The sequence below is a fragment of the Pongo abelii genome, chromosome 9, assembly GCF_028885655.2.
Source record: "Pongo abelii isolate AG06213 chromosome 9, NHGRI_mPonAbe1-v2.0_pri, whole genome shotgun sequence".
NCBI lineage: Eukaryota > Metazoa > Chordata > Mammalia > Primates > Hominidae > Pongo > Pongo abelii.
In genome coordinates this window covers 134,178,777-134,203,883 of record NC_071994.2, presented here as the reverse complement: position 1 = coordinate 134,203,883, position 25,107 = coordinate 134,178,777, and the positions used below count along the sequence as shown (strand labels likewise).

The 25,107-nt window shown below is 43.7% G+C and overlaps 1 protein-coding gene across 4 annotated transcripts in view; it reads left to right on the top strand.

The window, feature by feature from the left end:
* Positions 1 to 290: 290 nt before the first annotated feature.
* The window catches only part of SNX19 (sorting nexin 19), a 41,570-nt gene continuing 16,753 nt past the window's right edge, over positions 291 to 25,107 (top strand). The window contains exons 1-8 of one of the 4 annotated variants that reach the window (XM_002822709.6): positions 291 to 2,556; positions 5,045 to 5,183; positions 6,457 to 6,557; positions 6,694 to 6,813; positions 8,773 to 8,903; positions 10,189 to 10,285; positions 10,777 to 10,957; positions 13,491 to 13,620. In XM_002822709.6, the coding sequence (XP_002822755.2) occupies positions 883 to 2,556; positions 5,045 to 5,183; positions 6,457 to 6,557; positions 6,694 to 6,813; positions 8,773 to 8,903; positions 10,189 to 10,285; positions 10,777 to 10,957; positions 13,491 to 13,620 (2,573 nt within the window). In that variant the 5' untranslated portion in view covers positions 291 to 882. Of the gene's footprint in view, positions 2,557 to 5,044; positions 5,184 to 5,216; positions 5,366 to 6,456; positions 6,558 to 6,693; positions 6,814 to 8,772; positions 8,904 to 10,188; positions 10,286 to 10,776; positions 10,958 to 13,490; positions 13,621 to 25,107 lie in introns of those variants that run through there. The other 3 variants (XM_063711490.1, XM_054525451.2, XM_024255321.3) reach the window with 3 other exon arrangements.

Below are 25,107 nucleotides of genomic sequence, written 5' to 3'. Positions count from 1 at the left end.
CGGATTATTGACAGCGTGCCTAAGCAGTAACGGACAGGCTTCATTTAATAACCAGAACTAGGACGCGTTTTAAAGCGTCTGGAAGTCTGGGTCTTGGCGGTGATTGCTGCGGCAGCTCTGTTTTGCGGCACTTCGGGAATCTGCGCCAGCTCTTGGCGAGCACGCGCCCAGTGCGCGCTCAGGCGCAGGCTCAGAGACTACCGCGCGCAGGTGCCGTCGGGGCGGCTCCTCGCCAGCAGAGGGCGCCGGGCAGCGCCGCTCCTCGGGGCGCGCGCGACCGCTCTCCCAGCATGCCTCGCTCCCGTCGACGTCGACCCGGAAGCTGTCGCCGGCGGCCGGCCGGCGGTCAGCCTTAACACAGGCCGGGCTGCGGAGCGCAGTCGCCCAGGTTTACGGCGGCAGCGGGCCGAGGCCCCCGGAGAGGACCGCGATGAGTCCACTTCAGGTCGGGGCTGAGTGTGGGCGCGCGGTTCCCGGCGGCGTGTGACCCAGTCTCCGCTAGCCGCTGCCCTCTGCGTGTGTAAGTGTCCGTGGGCCCCAGGGTCCTGCACCGCCCGCCCCGAGGCCCTGCAGCGCCAGCTCCGAGGCCCCGAAGAGGCCTTCCGCCTGGGGCAATATGAAGGCCGCAGAGTGTTCCTCCAAAGCCACACCTCAGCTGGAAGGGGCGAGTTCGAGGGCTCTGTTAGTGGTAGCCATGGGGAGACGCGGAGCTGCAGCTGTCGCTCTGCAGTGCCTGTAGGACTTTGAGGGCCCGGAGCCCCGGTTCCCTGAACAGCACCCAGATCGCCCCATATCTGAGACACAGTTCATGCGCCCCTTCCCTAACTCTGAAGTAAAATCTTGAGGGCTGTCATCTGGGGAAGCCACCTTGTCCGTTCAGCCATGAACACAGAAACAGTGCCACCATTCCAGGAAACTCCAGCTGGATCCAGCTGTCACCTCAATAACCTGTTGAGTAGCCAGAAGCTGATGGCTCTGGGGGTCTTGCTTGGCTGGCTCCTGGTCATACACCTTCTGGTCAACGTGTGGCTGCTGTGCCTTCTGTCCGCATTGCTAGTGGTGCTGGGAGGATGGCTGGGCTCAAGCGTTGCTGGAGCGGCTTCAGGTCGACTGCACCTGGAACGCTTCATCCCATTGGCCACCTGTCCTCCATGCCCTGAAGCAGAAAGGCAGCTGGAACAGGAGATCAACCGCACCATCCAGATGATTATTCGAGATTTTGTGTTATCCTGGTACTGTTCCGTGAGCCAGGAGCCAGCCTTTGAGGAGGAAATGGAGGCAGCCATGAAAGGGTTGGTCCAGGAGCTTCGGAGAAGGATGAGCATGATGGACACTCATGCTCTTGCCCAGAGTGTTCTGACTCTCTGCGGTTGTCACCTGCAGAGCTACATTCAGGCAAAGGAGGCCACTGCAGGGAAGAATGGTCCAGTTGAGCCTTCCCACCTCTGGGAGGCTTACTGCCGGGCTACTGCCCCACATCCTGCTGTGCACAGCCCCAGTGCTGAAGTCACCTATACACGTGGCGTTGTGAATTTGTTGCTTCAAGGGCTGGTGCCCAAGCCCCACTTGGAGACTCGTACCGGACGCCATGTAGTGGTCGAACTCATCACATGCAATGTAATCTTACCACTGATCAGCAGGCTGTCAGATCCTGACTGGATCCACCTTGTACTCGTGGGTATCTTTTCCAAGGCCAGAGATCCAGCACCCTGCCCAACCAGTGCTCCCGAACAGCCCTCAGTGCCCACATCTCTGCCACTGATTGCTGAGGTAGAGCAGCTTCCAGAAGGGAGAGCTTCTCCAGTAGCAGCCCCAGTATTCCTAAGTTACAGTGAGCCAGAGGGTCCTGCAGGCCCCTATCCAGAGGTTGAAGAAGGCCACGAAGCTGTAGAGGGAGATTTGGGTGGGATGTATGAAGAAAGAAAAGTAGGAAACAACTCATCTCATTTCCTACAGCCAAATCTTCGAGGTCCCCTGTTCTTATGTGAAGACTCAGAGCTGGAGTCTCCACTGTCTGAACTGGGCAAAGAAACCATCATGCTCATGACTCCAGGCAACTTTCTCTCTGACGGGATTCAGGATGCCCTGTGTGCCCTAGAGGGTTCCCAGGTTCTGGAACCCAAAGATGGTGAGGCATCTGAAGGAGCAGAGGCTGAGGAGGGTCCAGGGACAGAAACAGAGACAGGCCTGCCAGTCTCCACACTGAATTCCTGCCCAGAGATCCACATCGACACAGCAGACGAGGAGATAGAACAAGGAGATGTTACCGCCTCTGTTACAGCTTTGCTGGAGGGGCCAGAAAAGACCTGCCCCTCACGGCCCTCATGCTTAGAGAAGGATCTCACTAATGATGTGAGCTCCCTTGATCCTACTCTGCCACCAGTTCTGCTTTCCTCCTCTCCACCTGGTCCTCTCAGCTCAGCCACCTTCAGCTTTGAGCCCCTAAGCAGTCCCGACGGTCCAGTTATCATCCAGAACCTTCGTATCACTGGCACCATTACAGCCCGAGAGCACAGTGGCGCTGGATTTCACCCATACACACTCTATACTGTGAAGGTAACAGGGTTAAAGCTGTGGGTGCTCACCCGGGCTAGGAGTGGGTTTGAAAAGCAGTCAGTGAAGCAGATGTTCTCGGGGGAGGGATGCTGTTAGTTTGAAGTGGTTCTTTCAGTAGGCATCCATCTCTGAATGGTCTGAAGCTAATGTGTAAGGCAGAGTAGCATTTATCCTGTACTCACACAAACAAATCCTGGAACCTCAGGGCTGCTAGAATGCTGAGGGTTATATTTTCAGTGGTTCCCAAACTTGGCTGCACCTCAAAATCACTTGAGCTGCCTTTCAAATATACAGATTCTGACAGACTCTGATGGATTCTATATGAGAATTTCTAAGGAGGGGTCCCTGGATTCTCTATTTTATTTATTTTATATTTCAAATAGAACTCTCCAGATAACATGGAGTCAGCCTGTCCTAAGGCCATCTTGGGGGAATTGCCTCTCTAATCCAACCAACCCTCTTCATGTTATCTCTTGTCAAGTTGTTCCCAAGTCTGGTTACACACCTCCAAGAGTCAAAAACTTGCTATCTTCTGAGATAGACATAGGTAAATAACCTACCTTCCTAAAACAAAGTACAAAATGTACCAGTATTTTGAAAAAGAAATTAGCAGGGAAGAAGTTTAGAAAGAAAGTTCTTGGACAAGATCCTACCCATTGGATTTTACTTGCCTTCCACTTGAATTTCTCTCATTTGAGTCCACTAGCTACCACCAGGGACAGCCTGCTTGCTACACTCCTCCAAACCCCCAATCCAACTAAGAGGGAAAAGGCCTTCCTTGATCTGCTCAATACAGCTGCATCATGACATAGCATTTTAGAAAGTAACATTATGACATTTTCAAGTAAGACAGAATGGAAGTAATTAGAAATGCATATGTGTGAACACACAGACACACACTCCTTATAGGCAAATTGTAGAAGTACAGATGTCTGGTCATAAAATAACTGAGGCTAGCCTCAAACGACTGGTATAATTTTATTAACATTTTCCTGCCTTTTTGTTCTAATTCTGGATGTCCCTGTGCCATGCACCTTTCTCACATTTAAGTTTTGGCTTCTGGTTATTTCATCTTTTTTTAATGACTGTTCGTATACTGACATTAAACAGCAGGTTTTTTCCCTCCTCAGCAGAAAAATTAAGTTGATGGATAGAATGTTTAAGTTCACAGTCTTTCTCCCATTATTTGTTCTTTTTTGTTGTTGGCTAGATTTTGACATCTGCTACTGCTTCAATTAAGCATTAGAAAAGAGTAAAGTAAAAAATTAGGACAAAGTAATACAGCCAATTATGAGTAGTTTGAAATTGGGTTTAGATTTTTATATGGACATATAACTGATTTTAAATTGTATATCAATATTATTATACTTTCTGATAGTAAATAGTTTTCAGTTTATGTGATAGAAGTAACCATAACGGTGTTGAAAATTGGCCCTCGAGGAGCAGCATATTCCACAGAAAGCCTCATAGTTTCAAATGCTCCAGGCTTGAGAGCCCTACCCTGAATGCCACCTGTCGCTCTTACTTGGTCTTTCCTTCTCAGTGCTGTTCTGAGGGACTGCTTTGCTCACATCAGCTCATAATGAATACCTTGTCTCCAGAAAATTGTAAAGCACCAGCCACAAGTCCCACCAAAAAGGAGGTAGTTTTTTCCATCTCTTGCCCACAGTATACCTCAACCAAAAAATAATAGCCTATTCCTAATGAGAAGGCACACATATATACTTCTCCCACGTTTCATTGTGTCTTAACTACCCTGTGAAGAAGTGTGCCCACATGCTGAGTTGCAGATTCCATGCTATCCGTGGTATTCACTCTTTGGGGAACATGAGGTGTAAGTCGTCTTTTCCGCATACCAGCCCTCTAAGCTTAGGAAGACAGTGGACTTTGACCCCTCATCACATCTCCAATTTTCATGTGACTTCTGTGATACAGATGATACGTACTTAGGAAAAATTCAGTTTAGCTCTAAGAATAACAGTTAGGAAAATCTGTCTGAAACAAAACAAATACCCTTTAATTTATTCCAGATAAACAAATGATTTTTCTCTGCTGTTTGGATTACTTGTTCTTCCCTTAACTAATATAAATAATCACGGGAGAGTATAATGGAAAAATGGTTTGCCCCTTATAATGTTTAGCCCTGTAATTTAAAGGTGATAGAGGCAGTATCATTTTTATGGCTGTTATGCCTTCTATTCAAATATTCATTTGAAAAATAGTTATGTGGCCATTTTTATAAGTAAAGAAAGTATCTGGGAGAGGGAGCTTTCAGATGAAAGTAGTAGTGTGGAGGAGTGAAACTCATTTCTGACTTTCTGAGCAATTACATATAGGAGGTTCTGGAACAGAATAGGAACATACTCCCTCCCTTTGTTCTTAGTTTCGTACTCTTGCTATGTGGCCATTGACCAAGTAGTCAGTAAAGCCAAAATAGAAGATTGCTGAAACCCGGCTGATTCAGTCAATCAATTTGTGCATTGAACAGTACGAGACAGCCCTTGACGGTGAAAAGAGCAGCGGCCTGCAGCAGCTGGCCTACCACACTGTGAATCGTCGCTATCGGGAGTTCTTGAATCTGCAGACCCGTCTGGAGGAGAAACCAGATCTACGAAAGTTCATCAAAAGTCAGGAGTTTCCCCAACCCCTACTGCCCGCTTGCTTCCCACGTCGAGCCACCCTGATTGGCCTGTTGGTTTATGGGAGGGATTGGGGAGGAGAATGCCATTTCAAGGTTCTCTGCTCCCTGGGTTTGCTTCAGGAGCTTTGAAGTTTAGTGCTAGACAGCAGCAATCACATTCTTTCAGAGGTAGTCCTTTACTGCCAACTACTTTGTTCTGGAGCCCCATCTAGTTTAAGATTAAAAAATAAGTGTTCACATTTCCACCTGTGCCTGTAAGTTAGTGTGAGGAGTTAAATTAACTTTTCCAGATTCATAGATTGATGGTTCTTAAATATTAAAATATTACACAGCAGTTGTTGCCACCTTCTTTCCTTTAACACCCAGATCTTTTGTGTGCTGTTTGACAACTCTCAGGCATGGGGGACTTTTTTTTTTTTTTTTTTTTTTTGAGATGGAGTCTCGCTCTGTTGCCCAGGCTGGAGTGCAATGGCGTAATCTCGGCTCACTGCAACCTCTGCCTCCCAGGTTCAGGTGATTCTCCTGCCTCAGCCCCCAGAGTAGCTAGGATTACAGGCGCCCGCCACCATGCCTGGCTAATTTTTGTATTTTTAGTAGAGATGGGGTTTCACCATGTTGGTCAGGCTGGTCTTGAACTCCTGACCTCAAGCAATCCACCCACCTCGGCCTCCTAAAGTGCTGGGATTACAGACGTGAGCTACCACGCCCAACCAAATTTTTTTTAATGTAATAAAATTTCACTCTTAAGAATTAGTAACTGGTTACTTTGTTTTTTAAAAATGGTGATGATTACCCAAATAAACAGTTTAATAAGTTTGGGCATAAATTATGTATTTTCTTTCTTAACACAATAGCTAATACTGAGCCAAGCTTGAAAATACGTGCCAGGTTCTCTCCTAAGCACTTTACACGTGTTAGCTCTTTTAATGCTCCCATCAGCTTATGAGATAGGTGCCCTCATTATCCTCATCTTATAGAAGAGAAACAGAGTCAGAAAGATAACACAAATGGCCTAAGATCATTATTATAGTAGGGATTGAGCCCAAATTTAAACCTGGGTCTCTGGACTTTAGAGCCCTCTCTTGTAACAATTTAGTGTTGTATGGATCATATGGATCATATGTATATTTGGAAGTCCTGAAATTGGTTTTTTTAATCCAAGGAAATATATTCAATAGTTCTGTTTTCTTTATGTGTTTTATATGGAATAGCTCTCTGTGAATGTTAAATGAGTGAATATTTTGATTTTTTTTTTGAAGATGTGAAGGGTCCTAAAAAGCTCTTTCCAGATCTTCCATTTGGAAACATGGACAGTGACAGAGTAGAAGCCCGTAAGAGCCTCCTAGAATCATTCCTAAAGGTCAGCATCCTTCTCTTTTGGCCTTGTTCTCATTTTAACCTGGGTGTCTAACCCCAGAACACCCAAGCCAAGGTGGAGAGATTTGGGGACTGGAATTTCTCTTTAAAATTTGTGTGTGTGTGTTTTACTTTTGCAGCAACTCTGTGCCATTCCGGAGATCGCTAACAGTGAGGAGGTGCAGGAGTTCCTTGCTCTGAACACAGATGCTCGTATTGCCTTTGTCAAGAAACCATTTATGGTATCTAGAATAGACAAGGTACCAGCAGGGCCACTGTGCTCAGCTTTAGTTTTGATCTATAAATGGGGAGGATTCATCAGAATGGAGGCAGTGCTTGAAAAATAAGAGCAGTATGGTGTGGGAAGGGGCAGCACAGAGGCTTCAATAGAACATGGGCTTAAATTGTCAAGACCTGTTGCCAAATATTGGTTGAATCATCAGCTTGTTGAATCATCAGCTTGCTGAATCACAGGGAACAGCTGCTGGGAAACAGTACCCCAACACTCTTAAGTATACACATATCTCCTGGGGGTATTATTATATTGTTGCACTGTTGGAGGCATGTAAAGATTGATCTGTGTCTTCACAGATAGCTGGCGTGAGGGGTGGTCTTTCAGAGGGTAAAGTTCATTTCCAGTTTTGGGTCACCCAGGAAAGAGAGTCTAAGGCAGGACCTGAGGCTGGATTTAGAGTGGTGTCATGGTTCTCTGCTAGAGAACAGAGTATGGAGAGAATTGTATCTTTTTCAAGAGGTTATCTCAGCACCTGTGGAGATGGTGGAAGAAGGACATTTGTGTAACATGTCAGAGCTTGTAAGCAGTGATTACCAACTGATATGAGCATCTCTGGGGCAGAAGTCTGAGGCTTATGTTTATCAAAAGTGATATGTGTTTTATAGAGCTGGGAAACACTGACGCATTGGTGGAAGAGGAGCCTCCTTCTTCTCATCTAGTCTTGGAGCAACAAATAAAATAGAATTTCATGTAGTAGGTGTTAGGGGATATCCGCTGCTATGGAAAAAACTACAAACTAAAAAGGGATCAACTGGGTAAATGCCCAGACTTCCATGCAGATGTCGTTCGTCCATTATTTCCACATCTACTTACTGGATGCCTGTTTTGAGCCAGGCACTCTGCTAGTTGCTGTTCATACATCAGTGAATGAGACAGATGAGGACCTCCCCACCCTCACAGACTACAGTTCTGTGATCCTGGAAAACAAGTTGTATTTTCTAAGCTGCATTATCTAAATTCATGCACCCTCAGTGTTGTTTCCCTGGTTTGTTCTCCCCCAGTCTTTACTGTAGTCTGCTGACCACTCTCTTCAGCCTTGTCTTGGCTATGCTGGCTTACTCCTTATGGAGGAATACCACAAGAATGAGTCAAAGAAGGCATGGTGCTGCTCTGAGCCAGCAGTGTTCATTAGCAAGAAGCACCAGAGGAAGAGTAAATGTTTCATTCTGTTTCTTTGATAGTTTAAGGTTTTGTTTGTACATTGTCCTTTTTCGCAAATATCTGTATGTCATTTTGCCATTCTGAAGAAATAGAGGTTATTCTTAATCTTCAGTGAGGATTATTTTATTTGATCTTTATGAGTAGATAAGTTACAACAACTCAACTCCAGATATCTTAGTTTTGACCTGAGTGATTTTTGTTATTCTTTCTGTACCTAAAGAAGAGACATTGTTTGAATTGACTAGAAAAACTGATTGTTTGCTCTGTGTAAGTTACTCTAAGCATGTTAATATTACCTATGCCCCTAAACTGTATTTTTATTTTTGATCATCTTCTTCACTCTTCCTTTCTGTTTATACTCCTACCTATGTACTTCCACTGATGCACTTCTTGACGAAGGTGTTATCGATTCAGAAACTAGAAATCACTTTTTTACATAAAAAGAAAGAAATTGAAAAATACATCACCAGCCCGCAGAACTCTTAGGTTTTTATTTCTCTCACTATTGGTTTTGGCTTCTTTTCCCATGGCATTGTTTGTTTTACTCCTCAAGGAAAAAGATTTTTATGGCCATGGAAAAAAGGAAAGATAGTTGTCACTAAGTCATTAGCTGGTATTCGACCTTCCTACTGGATAAGGCTTTGCTAGATAGCCTGGCCCCTCTCCTCGTCCTGTTGCATAAAGTGCTGTGAGGCAACTGCTTGCTTGGCGGTTTCCAACTGTGGATGTGGATGGACTGACCCTGCACCTCTGATCCCTGCAGATGGTGGTGAGTGCCATTGTGGACACCTTGAAGACAGCGTTTCCTCGCTCTGAACCCCAGAGCCCCACAGAGGAGCTGAGTGAGGCCGAGACCGAAAGCAAGTCCCAGACAGAAGGCAAGAAGGCTAGCAAGTGAGAAGCCCTCAGTTACCCAGGGACCTTTCCCCAGTTCTCAAATTGATCCCCCATCCTTAGCCAATGCTCACCCTATTCTCAAGCCCTAGAGGGTTGAGACCCACCTAGAGGAGGTGGGTCGGACATACCAGTTTTTAGGCAAACCTAGACCCCAGGCTCCTCAGTGCTCCACCCGGAGGAGCCTGCGGTGCTGCAGAGGCAGCACTGCTGAATGTTTGCTTTTGCCATGGGAACCTGGGGCCCAACTGACCAGGGATGTTTGACTAAGAGGAATATTCTCTTTTGACTAGGATATTCTCTCTTCTATTTTCCTGGAAAATTGAGATGTTTCTTTCCTACTAAGAATTAAGGCTTATAACTGAACTCTGTTTGCCATCATTTCTGGAAATCTTGGCTCAGAAGTTGCATATATTAGCAATAAACAGGAAAGGGCTAGAATGGAAACCTGCAGGGCCTATTTTAGTAACTGGTTGACTAATGCTACTCTCTCCTGCACTAGGGCCCTAGCTGTTCCCTGGTAGCATTCAAAGCCAACATGTGGCAAGCAAGGGCACCACATGTACCCTTACTGGAAATTTCATCTATATCTGGGTCCTTATGAAGAAAGAGAGAGCATCTGTGTGTGTGTATGTGTGTTTGTGTGTGTGTGTGTATGTATGTGTGTATGTGTGACTGTCTGTCTCTGTGCTTATGTTTCGTGGGCCAGCAATAACAGACTAACAGCACCTAACCTTTTCTTAACTGGGCCCATAATATTGAAGGATGACCATGATACCTGTGCTTATGAGTCTCTGTCCCTTGAAACATTGATGTTATCACTTGCAGTTCCTTCTCTTTTTTTATTTGGAACACAAGGGGAATAAATGGATGTCCAAAAAGGATACACCGTGAATAGCAATAATAAAAACTTGCTCTATGCCACCTGTCTGTTTAATCTTCAGCAAATTTTTAATGAGTGCCTAGTATGTGTTAGCTAATCTATCCTGTGGGAATATAACCATAATACACACTGATGCCAGTTTTACTTAGCAGAAGCCATTTCACAAGTGCACTGTAGACATAGCTTAGTGTATGCGTTACATTATCTATTAAGAATTGCCAGAATATACATTGTTTGGGGGATTGCAGGGCCGAGTCTTTCCTGGCAGCTCTGACCACAGTAAGCTCCCCAGAATAAGTATGGATATTCTTGTTGTGATTTATTATCAATACTTGCCAGCCCTTACTGTGGGGCTCAAGGCCATAAATTACATCCTGTTTCTGCTCTTTGTTTCTGTACCAGGTCCAGGCTGAGGTTCTCATCCAGTAAAATTTCTCCAGCACTAAGTGTGACTGAAGCACAAGACAAGATTCTTTATTGTCTCCAGGAAGGCAATGTGGTAAGAACCAAAACCCAGAGAATGTGAGGCAAAAATATCTGAGATGTTGGTCCTGCAGTTACAGGCAGTTGAGATATTCTCTAAAGTCAGAAATGTCCTGCTAAATGACTTAATCAACATTTGGATCTCCAACTTTTATGCTAAAAGTATTTTCTCTAAGTGGTTTGGAATTCCTATCAGTTCTGGGTTGGCAGGTTGGCTTCTCAACCATGGTGGGTTTCGGATAATGGATGACAAGATAAGAAAGAAAGCTGGTTCCTGGAAAAAAAAATGGATGACCAAAAATGTGTGCAGAAATGATAATCCCAGGGCAGGCCTGTTTTACTTGCAACTTGGGTAAAAAATAAAAGCTTTCCTAAAGTAGTCATAGCATCAGCTGGGTTTTATACCCCAGGTACTTACACAGGGGAGAGGCAGGGAAACCTAGAGTGCTGCATTTGCTCCCCTACTGTCAGCATTCCATATGTGATATGCCACTGGCTATTTTTTAGGAGTCTGAGACTCTATCCATGTCTGGGATGGAATCTTTTATTGAAAAACAGACAAAGTTACTGGAAATGCAGCCAACAAAAGCCCCAGGAAAAGATCCTGAACAACCTCCCAAAGGACGTGTGGACAGTTGCGTGTCAGATGCAGCTGTGCCAGCCCAAGACCCCGGCAACAGCGATCCAGGTGAGTGACGAGGTCTCTGCTCCCATGGAGAAGGGAGCCAGGGTGGCACCCACTTGGGACTTGGGATAGTTGGAGTTTGTAACTTTGATTTCTGTCCCATTCAGCTGAGCATGCCATGCGTTGAACTCCATTGTTGGAGGTGCTGTGTTGGGGCACAGAGATGAGTGGGACATAGTTGCCACAGCGGAATCAAGCAGCAGAACAGGGCACAAACACAGGGAGTTCTAATCCAGCAGGATGAGATCATGCTGATAATATTGATAGCTCATTGAACTTATTTTTGGCATGCTTTGGCGTATCAGACTCTTGCATTTCTTTAGAAACTTTCTTCCCTTAGTGTCTCAGTTTCCTGGTTTCCTTCATGCCTTTCTGGTGGCTTCTTAGTCCACTTTGTTGGCTCCATGATCCACCTGCCGGCGCTTGATTTTTGGCTCACTGTTCTTACTCTACACACTCTTCCAGGGTGACCCCAGCTGTACTGTTGGCTTCAGCTCTAACACGTGTGTGGTGATGCCTTAAATATTGAATATTGTGTATCTTCACCTGGATATACCATAGGGCAACTGAAATGTAATGTGTTCAAGATGGAAATTGTCTTTTTTCCCCAGATCTATTCTTTTTATCTTTATTTACTGCCATGGCAGATGATACCACCTAGTTACCCAACATAAAGTAGGGAGGGAGAAGAGGTGAAAGCTCTCCTTCCTCCTTATATGCATTGGAGGCAGAGCAATTTTGCCTTCCAGGAGAAGAAGAGCAGATGTGTACTCTGTAGAAGAAAAATTCAAAGCCCTAGATATTAATCAGTATGTGTACTGAACAATAACTTAAAATAAGTATACCAGTTCCATCAAGATAAAGCCCTCTGTTGAGAATAAAAGATCACAAAATCTTGGATTCAAAACTGGGGAAAAAGCTGATTTCACTATTCTTTCTGAGGTGCCCATGAACAAATCACCTGACATCTGTCCTGAGGGCCTCAATTTAAGTCTGTGAAAAATGGGGTTGACAGCCCCATCCCTTCACACATATCTCACAGTTAACTAAATGAAGTGATATGACAGTGAAAGCATCAGAGAACTGTCAAGAGACTGTAAAGATGGCGGGGGGCAGGGACAGTGTGGTAAGAATATCATTCAAGGCAAAGTCCAGCCTGTACATGTTGAACATCATATCTCTAGAGGGATGGTTTAAGCCTGAAACCCTTCTTCTATCTCTGAGAGACTCAAAATGCTCATATGATTATAAAAAAAAAATCTACCATTTTCTTTAAGAGGACTGACTTGGTGGTACCTTGTTTGCTTGCTTATTTTTCACTGCTGTAACTAATTGTTACCACGTGGTGGCAGCTCCAAGCAAATGCTAAACCTGAGAGAATCATACAATTGAGGACTAAGGCTCAGGATGATGCTGTCTCCCAAGGAATGCAATATCCCATCTTTGAGAAGATGATTAGAAATCAAACAACATATCAGCTCCCAATCCTTGCAATACAAACAGAAAAGAAAATATGTATTATATGGGGTTAAGAGGGAAGTATGATTCAGTTCTAGTAGATCTGTCCAAATCAGAAGTCATTCATGTTCAAGGAGAGCTTGGGCAAGGTGACCCAGAGAATATCCATTTGTGCTACACTAACAGAGTCATTGTTGATATTACTTATAATATTAATCACAGCAGTGGCACCAGATATCTCACATCCATTCTGTAACATCACATACTTGGAGGCAAATCAGAAGTGACATTGGAACCCCAGGACAGGTTTAAACAACACATGCTTCCTTCCACAAAATACATTTGTTCAGGAAACCTTAGTTTAGCATGGGTATAAGCTCATTTGTGGCCCTTACAGTCTTTGAAACAGGAAAGAATGTAGTAATTGTTATAGCGTTTTACCAGAGGTGTGGTGTTCTTCCTGGAACCACATGTTATCTCAAAATCAGACTGAAGCCTCCTGAATCCTAACCCCACAGCTCTGTGTAATGGAGGTTTTTCAGGAAAGTGAATGCCAACTCTTTCCCCACTTCTGCCACGGTGTTTCCATAATGCTTTGTGGGGGCGAGTGGAATGCAAGGTTGGAAAGAGAGGAGGCCTTGCCGGTTACACTTAGTCACTAGTTGTGATTTTCTTTGGAACAGAAAGTATTCAGCATCCTGGGGAAATACAGAAGAAATAGAAACTAAGTAGGCAAAATAAGTGCATGTGTATATATATATATATATATACATATATATATATGTTTAGAAGATATATATAATTAGAAGATATATATATATATCTTTTAAAAACATAGAAACATTTATTAGGTTACAATATCAGGAACATTAATAAAAATTGTAAAGAAATGCTGAGCCTGTCACTGAACCTTGTAGATATGAGTTAAACATCTTTTGATTTGAGTGTAGAGGGATTGCAAAAATACCAGGTGATTGGCATGAAGGTAGAGAGACACAGGTGCCACCCAGTACCTTGAAAGATGTTCCTCAAGTATGGGTCTCTTCTAAGTTACTCTTGATGCCATTTTATCCCTCAGGAACAGAGACAGAGTTAGCTGACACAGCCCTGGATCTGCTCCTCTTGCTACTAACAGAGCAGTGGAAATGGCTGTGTACCGAAAACATGCAGAAGTTTCTTCGTCTTATCTTTGGGACCCTAGTTCAAAGGTAAGACTGCTGAATTCTCCCTCACATCAGAATCTCAAATTGCAGAGAAGGTGGATGCGATGCTGAATAGTGTCCAGGGAATCTGCAGCCATAAGAGAAGATAGATTCTCTGTTACAGGGGTTATAGGGATGAAAAATGCCTTGAGAGTATCAGAACGCTTTTATTAACTACCTTGTTGTCTACAATTTGAAAGTATCTGGTTCTGTAAGACTTCTGGCATAATGTACTGAGTTGCAGACACTGTGTGTGATCCTAAAATACTTAGCTGAACTCTTCCTCCTCTCAATTTTCCACCCAGTTCTATCCTCCAGCCCTGCACCTCTCACTTGGTTATGGTGGACATTTGTCTCAACTGACATTATGTCATCACTGTGATGATAAACAGTGGGAAAGAAAAGGAGAAAACAGATCAGTGCTCTTGAAATAAAGATTGTTTTCTCTGAGAGGGGCATAAATATTCACAGCTGAAGTACTTACTGACACAGGATGGTAAAGAATAGAGGGAAATTTGGATTTGCAAGTTGGCTTTTCTAATCCAGTCTTTGTAATCCTCACACCATTTGATCTCCTGAAAGATTTGTACACAGGTGGAGTTTTTAGCTGCTGACTTTCTAACTATGGAACTGATGTAAGCTTTGCTAACCTGAAGTAGGCCAGAAACACTCTCTCTGAGCCAGGCAGACACACGTAGTGCTTGGGTTTTGGCTACTCTTGTTTTGAACTCCCTCTTATGAGACATCCTGGCACATCCCAAAGTAAGAGGAAGCCAAATGCTGACCTTCTCTTAGCATGAGGCTCATGCTAACAGGTCACTCAAAAAATACATCCTTATAAAAAAGAATTATGTATCTATTGTTTACCAAGTGGAAAAGTGATTCACAGCAAGCAATTGAATCTCCCTTTTGTAAGTTCCATGGCAGTTCCATGGCATCAGGGAGCTTTAATAACATTGAATCCTACAGAGGCCAAGTGAAAGAAGACGACGCACGTCTATATTTGCTAAGCGCGTGTCTACGCCAGCACCCAATCTCCACTTACATGGATTTTTTATAGTGCTCAAGGGAGGTAGGTAGCCTCATTTTACACAATGAGAAAATAGAGCTTGGCAAAGTCAACTAACATGCCCAAGGTCATCATTAGTAGCACGCTTAGAATTTTTAACCAGATTTGTACAACTTCAAAGCCAATGTGGTTTCTTCATGTATCTTGTAGCCTTAAGACTGATCTCCAAGTGAAACCTACATATAAAATGCGGACTGGTCTTTGTCCCTTTAAGCTTTTCCCCTTGTTCCTACTCAGTATTCAGCCCTGCCACTAGAGTGCCTTTTTCTGAAAAACAAATCTGAACATATATTCTGCACTTAAAATCTTTCAGTAGTATCCTATTATCTACAAAAGTGGTTTTTCCAATATGTGTCCTAGAGTTCTAGGGTTCTGCAGAGTGCTTCTGAAGCCAACTTAGAAGCTCAGGGAAAACTGAGTGGACCATGACCCAACCAAAGAAGTTCCACTTTGATCAGTTTAATATGCTGGGGCTCTAGGTAAGGTTTTGTTTGAAAAGGGGCTCCACTCTGTTTAAAATATGCATTTATTTCTTTATATTAAAATTCCCCCTCCTTTCTTACTTGGCATGATCTGGTTTCAGTCTTATTTTTCATTTTCCACCATGTAAACGTCCGTCATTGCCCGAATATTCTGTGGTCTTTTACCCGCAGGCCTTTGCTCATCTTCCTGTATCCGCCTTCGAATGCTCTTTTTCCACCTGTTATTTCCCTGTTCCTTCCCGTGTTCCTAACTTTGCTCATCTTCCTGTATCTGCCTTCGAATGCTCTTTCTCCGCCTGTTATTTCCCTGTTCCTTCCCGTGTTCCTAATTTTGCTCATCTTCCTGTATCTGCCTTCGAATGCTCTTTCTCCCCGTTATTTCCCTGTTCCTTCCCGTGTTCCTAACTTTGCTCATCTTCCTGTATCTGCCTTCGAATGCTCTTTCTCCACCTGTTATTTCCCTGTTCCTTCCCGTGTTCCTAACTTTGCTCATCTTCCTGTATCTGCCTTCGAATGCTCTTTCTCCACCTGTTACTTCCCTGTTCCTTCCCGTGTTCCTAACTTTGCTCATCTTCCTGTATCTGCCTTCGAATGCTCTTTCTCCACCTGTTATTTCCCTGTTCCTTCCCTGTGTTCCTAACTTTGCTCATCTTCCTGTATCTACCTTCGAATGCTCTTTCTCCACCTGTTATTTCCCTGTTCCTTCCCGTATTCCTAACTTTGCTCATCTTCCTGTATCTGCCTTCGAATGCTCTTTCTCCACCTGTTATTTCCCTGTTCCTTCCCGTGTTCCTAACTTTGCTCATCTTCCTGTATCTGCCTTCGAATGCTCTTTCTCCACCTGTTATTTCCCTGTTCCTTCCCGTGTTCCTAACTTTGCTCATCTTCCTGTATCTGCCTTCGAATGCTCTTTCTCTACCTGTTATTTCCCTGTTCCTTCCCGTCTTCCTAACTTTGCTCACCTTCCTGTATCTGCCTTCGAATGCTCTTTCTCTACCTGTTATTTCCCTGTTCCTTCCCGTGTTCCTAACTTTCCCTCTTCTTGTCTGCTTGGCCTACTGCAAAACATTTTTCATATATTAAGCACAAAATGTCATTTATTCTGTGAAACCTTCTGTAGCATCTGCTCTCTTTCCCCCAGAATTAAGTAGTCTTCTTCTCTAACTTGCAAAGTTTTGATAATAATACTTACCACAGTGTGTTTATATAAATGATCTGCCCAAAATATCAGTGTTACCAAGCTTGAGAAACCCTGTGTAGACTATTAGTTCTTTAAGGACCGGAACTAGCTTTGTCTCTCCAGCAGCTTATACAGGGCCTGGACATAGTAGGTACTCATTAAATATTTAATAAAGAAAGAAACATTTCCCTTCCCAGTACCTTTACACTTGAAAGTATAGTCTCTTTAGTTTTATTCTGTCACCTCTGGATGTCACTAATTAGGCCTTCATTTCTCTTCTTCTTTTTTTGGACTTCCCTTTGCTAATCTTCTAAGTGGTTTAAAAAAACAAAATGAGAATATCCCAAAACTAGCTAGTATGTGATCATTAATGACCCCTTCTCCTTGAGGTCATTTACATGACAGATTGGTTTCAGAACATGAGAAATTATTCAGTATGAGGATAAAAGTGTAGATGAGTTAGGAGAAATTCAAAAAAGATTGAGATCCTTATATAAAAGGGGTAGGAAAAAGTTTGCCTGAAGTTTGAATAACTCAGAATATTCAACAGTTTGGGCTAGTCCAGATAAATGAGAAATACCTATATTCTGGGAGTTAGAGAATGATCACAGAAGTACTATTTCATGTAGCGAGGGCGCTGGGAGATCTAAGGCAGAAAAGTTAAATACGAGGGAAGCAAGCTCCAGGTGCATGGCAGATATGGAAAAGACAGGGCTCATTTTAGAGTTCAGAGCAGAGGCTGTGAGACTTCTTTCTTTTTCATTTTTCATATATTGAGGATAAAATGTCAACATATGAAATATCAGTGAGATGGGATTTCATTCTGTCGCCCAGGCTGGAGTGCAGTGGCACTCACTGCAATCGTAGCTCACTGTAACCTCCTGGGCTCAAGCCATCCTCCCACCTCAGCTTCCCAGGAAGCTAGGACTACAGGAACACACCACCATGCTTGGCTAATTTTTTTAATTTTTTGGTTGAGATGGGGTCTCACTATGTTGCCCAGGCAGGTTCCTCACCTTTCCATTCCTATCCCTGACACTCCCCAACTACAATCACAACTCCAGTGAGCTGGGTAAAGTCTGGTGAATGAAGACTAGCAAAACCCAAATGTAGCTCATGCCATAAAGGAAATGAGGGAGAGGGCTTACAGCTGAATTTCCGTTGACTTTCTCCTCTTTTCACATTCTGACTTTTTGTTTTTTTGTTTTGTCTTATTCTGTTTTATGGAAAAGCATCACTATTGTGATGGGAAAAGTGGGAAAACTCTGAATATATTTGGTGAATTTGAATGAAGCCACTGTGAATATTGTGCAAGAACAGAATTTTGTGGCTAGTTGCTTTTGAAAAACTTGTTGTAACTATGGTCTGTTATCTTTGGTTCATTGTACATATTTCCAGGTGAAGATGTTTTATACATGTTCAGTTATCTCATATCCCTTCCTGTCAACAAGTTCTTATATCTAAGAATCCAACTTTATCCTTAGCCCATTTGGTTTTGTATTAGCTGCAATAAAAATAGGACCACATCTGGTTAGCAGTCTCCTCACCCAAGCTTCCACAGACTAGCATTAAATGAAGAATCTCATACTTCTCTGTTTGAGGCCATTCATGTATCCCTACAAATCATTTTTCCCATCTTTTTAAGGACATTTTTGGCCCTCATCTGAAGTACCTTATAGCTGGTTTCACAGTTTTCCTGAAACTTCCTTAAGATAGGAAGCTAGAAGTCATGATATCTAAAGAAAGAACCGATTCTTCCACCAGAGCTTCCAAAGATCTGGCACTGGTGGCCCATGGTCTCATACCTGCAAGCACCGTGTGCATTATAGACATGGAGCTAACTCATTTTAGCAATCAGAGTGTAAACGTTGATAATCTCATCAGCATCAGCATATTTGCTGTCCAGCAAATGTTTATCGAGAGTTTACTTAGTGCAAATACTGTACCGAATACTACATGCACGTGCTGTTCAAAAGCCGCAGTTACTTTTGCACCAACCTAATACCATTTAATTCCTCCAAAAGTCCTGCGAAAGCGATATTATGACCCTCATTTTAAAGACAAGGAAACTAAGATTTATAAAGAATGTGGGTTATCTAGTCAAAATCACAGGGTTAATAAATATCACAAGCAGAATTTGAACCCATGTTTTTGTGATTAATAGCTGTGATGATTGTCTAAATTTCAGGATCAGATCTTTGCCCTGCAATTCAGCAGGATAAAAGCCAACCCAAAAATCTTTGTCTCCAAGTACTGGAGATTATCAGGCAGTTTGTAGAATCCAAACTGCATCTCCATATCTACACACTTGCAGCTAACCTAAGGGCACTGCTACAGTCTAAAGGCAGCCCATGTTACTGTCCCTGGGACAGTTGCAGGTTTTAATTTTAAAAAGTGGTGTATGCATTGCTACATGCTTCAGCTTTATTTGCTTTGGTAAGCCAATATGCTGGAAACTTGACATCTCCAGAGCTGCAGCACCTCTCCACTGTACCCCCTGCATCTCCCACAAGAGGCATGATATGAGGTCCCGTTGTCTCCCATCCCCATGACTGCTGCCTAGGAGGCTACATGTTTGCCCTCCCTGAAACCACGGGTAGCTGAACCATATGCTTTTGCAGGGTGCTTGGGTTCTCTTCCTTTAAGTTCCATGCTTAAAAGAGCAGGATAGTTGGTGTTGGTGCCACACGTGGTACTGCCACTTCTCTAGTTATTTAGAACACACTGCAGTTTGACCATCGGGGATGCTATAGTCACCAGATTTGAGTGCATCTCCTCCTTAAAATGTCCTCATTTTCCAACCTCCAGTATTATTATCCCCAAGCAGGCAAGTTTATTCCTCTGCTTCCAACTTTGTGTACCCATCTTGCAACTTTAAAAGACCTATGTACATTACTGCCTTGGATGCCATAGACTTCTGTCAAATTGTAAGCACACTCTCTATCCTGCAAAGGAAAAAAAAAAAAAAAAGGCGTAAGTTCGACCTCATAACTCCTCCTTCTAAGCCAAAGTTGGAAGAGCTCTGATCTGAGCCAGGCTTATAAATCTCCCTTGATTGTTGATGATGTGGAGAGAAGTGGGAGGGGAGCTGAAGAGAAGTTAGATGCCCAAAAAAGGCATTGTTAAGTCAAAGGGAAGTCTTGCATGCATGTGCGCCTAACCTCATGTGTCAGCTTCTGTGCTGGGAACATCCAATTATGTAACAAGAAGCACTCCTTATTTGGAATGAGAGACAAAGGGAGGGGAAGGGGAGAGCGGGTAGCAGTCTGAGCCAAGGAGCAAATCCGGCTTGTGCAAACTCTGCTCATGCCCGAAAACAGAAGAAACTTGAAAATATCTCTGCAAACATCAGAATCAGATTTAGCAAATTGGGCAAGTACTCAGAGTTAGACTGGGCTGGAGGGAAAGAGGAGAGATACACTGTGCTCCACTGATGGTAGGGGGTTAGGAGCAGGAAGATCCAGCCAAGGTAAGGGGTAGGATTGGTATGGAGCCCTGATGGAAAGTGAAGGAATGAGAAGAAGCTGGACCGGCGCCCTGCCTGAACACCCAGAGCAATGCCATGATAAAAATAGGAACCACGCCAGCAGCAGAATGCGTGAATGCCACGTCCGCGGCGCTGCCCTCCCCATGGCCCCGACGATGGCATCAGACCTGTGTCAAAAGGGCAGCAGACACATTCCTGGCATCTGCGTCAGGATTTCTCAGTTAAAGAGGGAGTGTGTGTATGTGTGTGTGTGTGTGTAAGATAGAGACAGAGAGTGTGTCTGTGTGTGTTGGGGACATGTGGGAATGGAATGGCTTGGCAGAAAGCTGGGGGAAAGGTTCTGGCAGAGGAGAGTGTGAAGTGTGTAAAGTTAGGGAGTATATAGAGAGGAAGAATGAAAGAAAGGATGTGCAGGTTTAAGGAGTCCAACAAGCAGGGGACCCAGGAGAAACTTGATGGCAAGCTCTGGACCTTACACCAGACCTTGGAATCACTTTCTTAGAGAAGATGTCTCTCTGTAAACCGTCCCTAGGAAAGGTCAGGAGAGTTGTGGCAGAATCTGGGAGCACTGGAGAGTGCTGTGCTGCAAGGCGCAATGTCCATCTCCCCTAAGGACAGTTGGGAAAGGTTGACCATGAACGCTCTTGCTTCCGCTATTCTCTTAGAACGCTCCAGAATCAAGGTGCTTTCTGAGTGGAACTCTACTTCAAGGGCCTCTTTCTTGGTGGGCATGTCTAACTAGCAGGTGGATAACAGTTCTTTGTGACATTGGTTATTTCTTAAGAGAACTTCCAGGTCTGCCACCAAAAGGGCACAAGTAATTGCAATGGGAAAGGAACTGACGTTTATTACAATATTAACACCAGGAAAGCAGCTATGTACTGTTTATATTAGTGTTCAGTTCTATGAGATAGACATATAGTTCTACATTTCATAAGTGAAGAAAATTACATTCAGGTAAAATAACATTCCCAAAATCATAAAAGTCGTAACAACCACACCTTAAGATTCCACTTAAGTCATCCTGGCCTCAGAGCTCATGTGTTTCCCACTGCTCTGCCCTGCCTCGCCTCCGTGCAAGCTTTCCTGCAAAGCAGTGGCCACTAGAACTGGGTTCACCTAAAAGTTCCCTTGCCGTATTCCCATCTAGCCTCTCTTGCTTTCCATCCGGCTGGTCTCAGGGACACATGCATCTGATGGTAGCATGTAAATTACTTTTGTCTGCATATTCTGATTTTATTTTTAAAGCACTTCTGAGCCAGAGATTGTCTCTTAGCCATCTCTATTTACATCCTATTCACAATCAGGAAAAGATTATCAACGTTAAGACTCAGAGTTTCTCAGGAAGCATAGATTACAATTTTTTCCTTTGCTGTGTAACTTTTTCTTCCAGTTCAGCTCTGATGCCTGGCTATGTCTTATACCCGATCTCTTCCTATGGATAGTTTTTCTAGAAATACGCATACTTTTGCAAGACCCCCAAATACAAAATTAACTCAAGCTCAGTCTTCGGAATTCTCGGTTATTTTCTGGCTCTCCAATCATTGGCTTGGGCTGTTTTTAGAGATGCTGAAATTAATTTTTCTCATTGATGACTTTGCTCAGATTGTACTGTGGCTCCTTGGGAAGGAGTACTACTTGTCCCAGGCCTCTTCCATTAGGCCATGCCAAAGGGAAGCTCTTGACTGCTATATACTGGGCCAGGATGGGCCCTAGCAGTTATGAGTGGTCTGCCTGTCATATTTCTTGGGTGTCATTTATTCTACACCCATCTTAGGATGAAGACATCATGCCTTTTGTGTCATGTAGTGACAGTCTCTACTGGAATATATCTTTGAGATTGTAGCAGGTGGATGGCAGCTGACAGCCGTGTGCCTGTGCATTGCATTTGCATTTCTGTGTGTGTGTGCTCTTGAAGTCTCATATACTCAAATAGAGGTACAAAATTGCTCATTGTAAAAGTTAACAAAAAACAGAATATCATGAGGTATTTAAGCCTCAGAGCCTTTTTTTCCAAGTCAGGTTCTTGGTGTCTCTTGCCCATCTGTGACTGCAAACAGGAACCTAAGATTTTGACATTTTGGTGACAGCTTTAGAAGGTATGTCAGCATCCTGAGGGCAGGGACTGTGTCTTATTTACCATTATATCTTCAACACCCAGCCCCATACATAGAAGGCACCTAATACATTTGTGTCAAATAAATGAACACAGAAGATCACACGTCATTCTACTGGAGGCAGTCCCTCTGCTTATCAATATTAAGAATCTTAGGGGTTCCCCAATAGTGCTGGGGGACCAGAAGCAAAATGAAACTGAATCTTTCATTCCCTCCACACAGGGCATACCCAGATCTTCAGTTAATTGGGGAATTCTGATTCCCAGAGCCATGGTACGGCCTAAGCAAAGAGGTTTGGGGGCCCTTCAGGCCATCTCCCATTCTAATGGCTCTCTCCTTTCCAAAGAGTGCAGCGCCCCTCCCCAACCTGGGCCTCCCAGTATGAAGCCCCACCAAGCCTGCCCTCTCTGGAAGCATCTCCTGCTGTTGTACTTTCTCCACCTCTTTCCTTCCACATGGAAAGCGAGAACTTGGACTTTGAAGTCAGATCTGAATTCATATCTTGCTTTGAGGCTATGTGACTTAGAACAAACCACTTAACTTCCTTTGCCTGTTACTGTCGAAATGGGAATCATAGCCTAGTGCACGAAGTTTTTTGGGGGGATAAGAGATAATTTAGAGGTAAATGTTAGGGAGGCTTTATAGAGGAAGGTATAATAGCTAGATCTTGTGAGATAGGTGTCATTTAGACTGGTTTAGGCTAAATAATATTCTAGACACTAAGACATTTTTAAAATAGGAGGAGGGGCATTCTACTTTCAAATAGAAAGCAATCTGGAATATTTTTAGCCAGCTTCTTTCTGAATGTGTGTTGCTTTTGTTGTTTCAAATAGGTGACAAAAAGCCTACCAAACTCCTGCTGCATGGCGTGGGCACAGGAATTCTCCCTGTGGGCACCAGGTGGCGCTGCAGGTTAAACAATGCCATTCACTGTCCTTTGAGGAAGACCTGTTTGTTTTGCAGTTATGGGTCCCCTGCCCTGATGTTGATACAGCAGTATTGAAGCCATTCCCTGGTTGCTCCACGGTTTAGAGGCCACTTATCTGCCTACTGCTTAGTGCCAGTGACTTTTAGATAAGCCCTGTTTCTTTCATCTTTCACCCTTCTTCCTTCTGCTGTAATGCGTCTTCAGCATATGCTTGCTTCTCTGAGTGGTGTGGATGACCAGAAGTTGCCCCTTTGAGTGGATCCCACCCACTAAAAATTCAGTGCTGGAGCTGATTCATTCAGAACAGAGTGAGCAGAACAGAGTCTGTGGTGATGAGACCAGCTAGACATCTGAATTGTAAGAATTTTGTCAATATTCTCTATAAACTACTTGGACCTATATTCAGGGTCTCCTGTGATCCTAAAATCTTATACATTATGTATTCACTAAGTTGGAGATTGTCAGTGCTGAATAGCCTCGATGTTAGGAATCTTATCAACCTGTTACATAATCAAGGACATTCCCTATTGCTTTCGGCCATGGATGGAGACCATTTGGCTCTCTCCCATTAACCTGGTTTTGGAGAAGCAACCATATGTTAATCCTTACTTTTGATCTTTACCTCTGTCCTTGCAGGCTTCTCCAAGTGCCCTTTGGAGAAGTAGAGCTATTTGGTACTGGAGCAGGGAGAGAGTTGGGTAAATTGGTGGGAAATACACTTTAGCTCTAATATAATGCTGGCTCCGAAAGATTTCTCGGGGAGAATTCAGCCTTCCTGGGAGGGAGGCTGGTGTGCAAATACAGCATCAAGATAAGTTCCTCAACACCTGCCTCCTCTCTCCCCCAAGTTTCCTTTTTGTTTTTTTCCAGTTTTATTTATTACTCCTCTGTGTTTTCTACCCATAGTCAGTGCTCCCAAAGTTCCTGTTCTGTGGAGATTCTGGAGTTGCCACTTCGGTGTCCCTACATCCTTCATATCAGGATAGATGGCCTTCTACTTGGAAAGGCTTTACAATTCAGCCTGTAGACAGGAAACTGGAAATACTTTTGGGCTCTTGTACGTCAAGGTGATGGTGTTAATGGTAGTCACTTTTCCTTCTCCTCTACAACCCTCTCAGTGTTTTTTCTCTTTGTTTATCTTGGGCATCTGCTTCTCATATATGCATTCTTTATTCTCCTCAAGGCTGGTCTTTTCCAGCCTCCTCTAGCCATTTTCACAGCATAATTTGAAGTCCTACCATGTCTGCTGATTTAAATAAATGCCTAATAATTTTCTTCCAAATCATGGCTGAGCACACTCAAAATCTGTTATCTGTAATATTTGCAGAAATTTGGAGGTCAGCCCCTTCTGCGAGCACATAATTACTTATCACTTCTGCCTCTTGCAACCCTTCCCTTCCCATCCTCCTTTCCTGTGGTGGGGGTTCTATGTGCAGAGCAGAACAGGGAGATCTCCCTGTGAGGTAAAGCCCCCGTGAACAATAGGGACTCTGGTTGTCAAGACAACCACTAAATTACTGCCTTCCTCTCTCTTTTGTGTCTTGCCTTTCTTCCTGGTGCTTCAGCACTAAGGGTTTTGCTCCCTCTCCCTGCCCTTTCCCCTCCACGGACTCAATTTTCTTCTGAATGGGTGGCCATTTTAATTACCTTCCCCCTTCCCCACCCCACCTCTCTGCCCTTGCCCTTGCTGCTGAGAAAGGCAGGGTCAGGATAACTACCTGGGGACTGAGAATGAGCCAGGCTTGCTGTTCACACGGGGACAAGGAAAGAAGAGACAGAGACATTTTGGATCCTATAGTCTCTGCAGTGAAAGTTTTATTGTTTGGTATATGGAGGTCTGGTTTTAGGAAGGATTCAGAAATAGAGTTTTCATATTATCCAGAACCCCCTGAGGCCTCTTCCCAATTTTCTTAACTACTCAGTACCAAATGCTTTACCGGTTTCAGCATTTACTTCCCTGAGCCTGCCAGGAAGAGTAAGCTTTACAAGTGAGAAAACTGAGGCATGAAATGCAAAGCCTGCTCCAGATCCTGCCACCATTAGTTCCCTGAGCCTGGTTGAATTTTTAAAGAAGGTCTGAAGTAGTCTTTTTCTCTTTTACATGTGCAAACACACAAGCACTTTTAGAAATACTTTTTATTTTTCTTATTTCATCTTGATGATAACTTTGTGAAAAAGGCAAGGCAAGAATTTGCCCATTTTATAATGAAGAAAGCCAGAGCTCAGAGAG